This window comes from Notothenia coriiceps, unplaced genomic scaffold (genome assembly GCF_000735185.1).
Source record: "Notothenia coriiceps isolate Sejong01 unplaced genomic scaffold, NC01 NC01_scaffold00005249, whole genome shotgun sequence".
Lineage (NCBI taxonomy): Eukaryota > Metazoa > Chordata > Actinopteri > Perciformes > Nototheniidae > Notothenia > Notothenia coriiceps.
In genome coordinates, this window is record NW_011337950.1 from 1 (window position 1) to 6943 (window position 6943).

The 6943-nt window shown below is 38.7% G+C and overlaps 1 protein-coding gene across 1 annotated transcript; it reads left to right on the plus strand.

Moving 5' to 3' along the window:
• The first annotated feature begins 682 nt into the window (after nt 1–682).
• LOC104942844 (dedicator of cytokinesis protein 3-like) lies at nt 683–3577 on the plus strand. The gene is made up of 2 exons (XM_010768143.1): nt 683–763; nt 1659–3577. Exons 1-2 carry the CDS (start codon nt 692–694, stop codon nt 2163–2165), a joined length of 579 nt encoding a protein of 192 aa, XP_010766445.1. The 5' UTR covers nt 683–691; the 3' UTR covers nt 2166–3577.
• The last annotated feature ends 3366 nt before the right edge of the window (nt 3578–6943 follow it).

Below are 6943 nucleotides of genomic sequence, written 5' to 3' on the forward strand. Positions count from 1 at the left end.
AGTGCAAGCGCTAGCCAATCAAACCGCGTGCAAGCTGGGAGAGCCAGACCGCAGTTCATTTCCTCATATTCCAAACGAGAAATTACGGTAGCAAATCACCCGGTTCTTTACGACCAGAACTATTTACCGGGATACAAACCGGAGGAACCAGGCATGGAGGGAGGTGGCAGAGACAGTGGGTGAAACTGGTAGGTTTTCGCCTGTTTGGAGAGTTTATATCCAGTTTACTTCGTTTTAACATTGCTATTGCTTTGTATGTCGGGGGCGGGAGATTCATGTGATTGGTTGTTGGTCGCGTTGCTCGCAAAAAATCGCCAAGCTTCAGACACGCCCAGCTTCAAGATTTTTTGATGCGTGTAGTGTAGACGGGCCGTAATGTTTATGAGCTGCTTGGATTTAGCAGCAGTTCATTGTTTGATTAAATCTACGGTGGCCGACAAATGCAAACGCGTAATGAAACCAAAAATGATTATATAACGACTGCTACTACTGCTCATTTGATCTCATTTTCATAGACACTTTAATGAATTCAAACAGCTCTCATCACAAGGTACTTCAGAATAGTTTCACTCACAATTCGAACGCAACCCATTACTCTTCCTCCTCTTCCTCCTCTTCTTCTTCTTCTCTGGTTTGAGGTTGTCTCTCAGTCAGTCCTGCTGTGTCTCCCCCTGTAGGGCAACACCTGTCGATGCACTTTGACGCTTTCCACCACCAGGTCAGCGACCTTCCTCCAGCTCTCCCTGCGCGATCCTTAAGAAAGGTACCCTCCTCTTCCTCCTCTCCCTCTCCTCCTCCTCCTCCTCCTCCTCCCCTTCACTCCTGCTGTTGGTCTGGATGAATGTCTGTCTGTTAGTCTGCAACCCCCAAAGAAACGTTACTATTTGAGTGCATTTCTTTGTTTCCATTTCAGGTTGCAAGAAATGTTTTTTTTCTTTTGGTCAGGTTTTGGATGCTGATCCCTGATCAGCCAAACTGGAAAACAAACACACTGTCACCGTGTGCTGTTTCAAGTCCAGCATGTCCCTCTGAGTTTCTGTTTAATGCTCACAGCTCACAGTTCAATATATCAACGTTGACTTTAAAATAATCTGAGAGCTTTCAGATTGCAGTTTCTGAAACAAAGAAATATGATATTCTTCTCCTTTATTTTACCGTCTGCTTTCCCGTCTGTGTTTTCTGGGTTTCCTCCTATTTTCTGATGTTTTTCTGTCCAGTCTTTTGTGCTTCTTTTCTATCCTCCCCATGGATATGAATATGATCATTAATTCCTATCACGCAGAAACACATACTAGCAACTGCAAAATCTGTTTTGATAACGTATACATTCACCACTTTATATCACTACTGTTTATTCTAAGCAACAGTTTGCACATTTATTTTCATTTTCAGAGACACTTTAAAGGGTGTCAGTATTAAGAGAAACGCACTGCAGTTTCAAAAAACATGCAAATAAAAACACACGTGCCATGTTTTGTGTTTTATAACTTATTAATTATCCCATCTTTCATCGAAGATATGAACTGGTTTCTGATTCTCACGTTCATTTTCTCCATTCTACACATTTAATCTACTAAATCCTGCCATCGTGCTTGAATGAAGTGATCCTCCTAATAACAATAATAATAAAGTATTTGTGCTGTTCTCTCTCTCTCCAGTCTCCCCTTCACCCTATACCTGCCTCGCCCACCAGTCCTCAGTCCGTCCTGGATGGCAGTAGCTCCACTCTGTCGGGCAGCGCCAGCTCAGGGGTCTCCTCCCTCAGCGAGAGTAACTTCGGCCCCCCGTCCTCCTCCTGTGACCCCCCTATCGGCCCCCTGGATTCAGCCCCCATTAGCGCCGTGGACCCCGAGGACCTGGACTACCAACCCATCCGATTCAGTGGCTCAGAATCCGAAGTTGTGGGAGGAAACATCCAACAAGACCTCCAGAATATTCACTATTATCATCACTACATCCCCCATCTTCCACCACTCTACCACCTCCATCACGAGCCCCCCGCCCTGCCCCCTAAGCCCTACCTCAGAGAGGGGTGCATCCCTGAAGAAGACACCCAAACACCGATGCCTCGCCCCATGCCGAGAAAAATCTCCCAGCCGATCATCGCTGCAACGAAAGAGGAGCAGGCGAAGGTGGCGTGGGAAACTGGGGTCAGCGAGGAGTAACGGGTGGGATCTAAATGTATAAACTTTTAATCCAGAAGACAGAATAAACTCAGAGTCGCTCTGATAACCAAACTAATGGAACATTTATATACTCGACTTTATCAGCTGAATCACTTTCACCAGACCCTCATGTTTAATCCTGTCTGAGCACAATCAATGAATTCATCATCGTAATGTCGCACCTGTACTGAAAAGGCCTCCATCGATGGTTTGGGAATACCTTTTTTCGCCATAGTATCCCATCGATGAATGATTTTGTTGTCAAATCATACATTTCTGATCACGTAGAAACCAAATTCAGACGTCAGGAATCACTCAGAAGCTTCTTCATACCACCTCTGAGACCATACCATCGAAGCCATCAGCCAATGGAAAACTGGACAGCTAATAACGTTGCATCCTTACTGAAATTGCACACACTCATGGGATTTCAGTTTGACTCATAGGTCAGACTCATGGGGTTTAAATGTACAAACTTTTTCCAGAAGCGGGAATAAACCGGGACTAACTCTCCGATCCGAAAACCAAACTAATGGAGCATTTGAATATTCAACGTCATAAGCTCAATCCTCATTGACGTTAAGATACCCATTTATTTATCCCTGAGGGGAAATTAGATGTTTTTACATGTTGCATCCTGTCTGCGCACAGTTAGCTTGATTTATTTGGTACTATTTAATCACTAAATCCATCGTAATAACGTTGCACCTGTACTGTAATTGCACAGACTCGAGAGATTTCATTTTGACTCATAACATTATCATGGGGGGTCAAACAAGCGTGATTTAAATTGACAAAACCTTTTCCAGAAGATAGATTACGTTAAGATACGTTAAGATACGTTACGACACGTTACTATTCGATACATTACAAAACGTTACGATGCGTTACTATTCCATACGTTACTATTCCATACAATCCGTTACTAATCGATACGATACTTTTCGATACTATCCGATACGTTACTATTCAATATGTTAATATTCGATACGTTACCATTCAATACGTTAATATTCGATAAGTTACTATTCGATAAGTTAATATTCGATACGTTACCATTCAATACGTTAATATTTGATATGTTACTGTTCGATAAGTTACCATTTTCGATATGTTACTATTCAATACGTTAATATTCGATAAGTTACTATTCGATATGTTACTATTCGATACGTTACTATTCGATAAGTTACTATTCGATAAGTTACTATTCGATAAGTTAATATTCGATATGTTACTATTCGATAAGTTACTATTCGATAAGTTAATATTCGATATGTTACTATTCGATAAGTTAATATTCGATAAGTTACTATTCGATAAGTTAATATTCGATATGTTACTATTCGATAAGTTAATATTCGATATGTTACTATTCGATAAGTTACTATTCGATAAGTTACTATTCGATAAGTTACTATTCGATATTTTACTATTCGATAAGTTATTATTCGATAAGTTAATATTCGATAAGTTACTATTCGATAAGTTAATATTCGATATGTTACTATTCGATAAGTTAATATTCGATATGTTACTATTCGAATATGTTACTATTCGATACGTTAATATTCGATACGTTACTATTCAATAAGTTACTATTCGATAAGTTACTATTCGATAAGTTACTATTCGATACGTTAATATTCGATATGTTACTATTCGATAAGTTACTATTCGATAAGTTACTATTCGATAAGTTAATATTCGATAAGTTACTATTCGATACGTTAATATTCGATATGTTACTATTCGATAAGTTAATATTCGATATGTTACTATTCGATAAGTTACTATTCGATAAGTGACTATTCGATAAGTTAATATTCGATATGTTACTATTCGATAAGTTACTATTCGATAAGTTACTATTCGATACGTTACTATTCGATAAGTTACTATTCGATAAGTTACTATTTGATACAATACATAACAATATGATTCGAAACACTTCATTTTCCTCGTAAGGAAATATGTGTTGGACCCAAATCATGAACACTACACAGTACACGACAGAAGACATATTCACACATGACTACATGAACATAAATACACAGAATAAACCGAGAGATGCTCCGATAAACAAACTCAGCGGACATTTGAATAACTTTATCAGCAGAAACACCGTTCACCAAACCCTCGTTGCATCCTGTCTGAGAATTCACTATTTAATCACTAAATCCATCATAATAATGTTCCACCTGTCCATCTGTTGTGATTTAATTTAAATTCATAACGTTATCACGCAGAAGGTTAAAGATTTCATATAAAAACGAAGAATCATCCCGTGATGTGACCTCGCTCTGAAGACAAGCAGCACTTTAACAAAGCAACAGAGCCCCAACACAAAAAGGAATTACAATTTAAACTTATTTTTACGAATGCATTTTAGATTCTACAGAAGCAGGGAGTGACGACCTCCCTTAATAAACACAAACAAACGACGGATTCTCCAACAAACGACCGGCGAGAAAGTATATATATTTTCCCACAGGAACATCAAAGTATGTAGATAAATGTAACACAGTATATATAAGTATATAAATCTAATTTATATTTAATCCTAACACTTTTGACTGAAGGTGAAGTGTAGAAATATGCAAGATGAACGGCGTCCCGATTCGAGGACGTGCACAAACATGCAGACATTATTTAATTTAAACTTGTGAGGGTTTTATTTTTGACGAGGCGACGAAGGGAAGAGGAGCAACAATGTTTTTAGAGAATAATAACTATAATAAATATACACTTTTTGCCATTTTTTAAAATAATGACTGTACATTTTTAAAATGTTTTGTATGCATGTTCATTTATTAAGGTGAAGCAGAGACTTTGAGCACTGGATGTCTTCATAGACGTGGAGTAAAACTACTGTGAACGAACATTTTATTTTATTTTTTGTTATGTTTTTATCTTAAAATGTGAAACTCTTTTCTTTTTAAGCTACCAGTTTAAGTGATGTACATATTGTCCTCTGTTTAATCACGCCTCTTCTTTGTGTTGGACACATTTAAAGGACCTTATAAAGTTATATAACTTTAAAATATGTTAAAATATATCGCAGGGGATATCTTTCTTCTTCTTTTGTTGCAATTAATACAAGAACTGCAAATGTGGATCCATCCGCCACTGAAAATAGTCCCCACGAAACCACAGGAAAACAATGATCGTTTTTTTATTTTTAAATATAATTAAACTACATACTAAGAGCCATTTCAACCCCAATAAGTCCAGGTCGATTTTGCTTAATTTTGCAGATTTGTTAAGATGTTCTTTTATATTATTTAGCATTTTTTATCTTTTTTTTTTAATGGTATTTTCCTGCACAAACTCAGCTGTTTCACTTGCTTTTTATTAAGTGAATTTAACACATTTTAAAACTGCTAAAAGCACCTGTTTAGGATGAAATCCCAACACGGCTGTGTGGTGTTATTCTCACTCTGTACATTATGATTAAGACGTTTCTATTTTATTTATTTAAATCATTTGAGTGATATTGGAGATAATTAACACAGAGAGAGAGAGGGAAAAGTTGTGTTGATATACACACACTGACATGATAAAAATATGGTGTTACATTTATTAAATTTAAAAGCTGATTTGCTCGATGTCCACTTTGATCAATAGGTGCACCAAGCTAAAGCTAATGCTAATAGAAGCATCCTGCAGGACATCCTTCATTAGGATTATATTTCTGTATGATAGAGACCCCTTTTACTTCAACAAAATGAAGCCTCTAAAATGGTCATGAAGTTACTAATAAAAATGACAAACTTCAAAAAGATGGATTTATTACAGGACTGACTGTTAGCTTGGTGTAGCTAATGATAGCACACTTAGTTTATTCTCGCTCCTCCTGTTAACACAATAAAGTAACGTTTGGGAAAAAAAAGTTAACTATGCAAAGCCTGCTGTGATCACAAGACGTTTTAATATTCGATGTCCACTTTAAATTATTTAGGGTTTTTGGGGGAGTTGTACGGTGGCCAACAGGTGCCAACACACTGCAGCTTCAGAACGGATGCAGATATAAAAACCCAAATGTTCCTGATGAAGAAACATCTTCAGCAACTTGACAACACATGCAGCATTTAGAGAACATTCAGCAACTTGAGGAGACATGCACAGCGTTTACTAAAAGCTGCAGAAACCAAACGCTGCAAATACAAAACGCTGCAAGAAGCTCAAAACACAACGGAGACCAGGGGACACTAAAGAGTGACGCACACAGCTGGAGACCAGGGGACACTAAAGAGTGACGCACACAGCTGGGAGACCAGGGGACACTAAAGAGTGACGCACACAGCTGGGAGACCAGGGGACACTAAAGAGTGACGCACACAGCTGGGAGACCAGGGGACACTAAAGAGTGACGCACACAGCTGGAGACCAGGGGACACTAAAGAGTGACGCACACAGCTGGGAGACCAGGGGACACTAAAGAGTGACGCACACAGCTGGGAGACCAGGGGACACTAAAGAGTGACGCACACAGCTGGGATCGGAGCACTTTTGTGACCTTCAGGTTTATAAAGCTGGACAACTGTCGCAGAGTTAGTCTGTCTCATAACTGTAAGTGTTTGTCAGAATTGGCTATCGGAAATGACTAGGTTAGCTACGTTAGCTAGCTAGCTTACAGCAGATCTGCAGTAACATTAGAACAGGGGTCGGCAACCCGTGGCACGCTTGCCAGCATTGGCACCGTAACCAGTGGCACACTAGGAATAAGTGGAATAAGTGCAATAATATTTAAATTGTATTTTCGGATCCTGAACGAG

Bases quoted from the DNA above. Each gene is read 5' to 3' on its own strand.
- LOC104942844 (XM_010768143.1), top strand. From the start codon at position 692: ATGCACTTTGACGCTTTCCACCACCAGGTCAGCGACCTTCCTCCAGCT. The intron at 764-1,658 runs GTACCCTCCTCT...CTCTCTCTCCAG, and splicing joins CTGCGCGATCCTTAAGAAAG to TCTCCCCTTCACCCTATACC.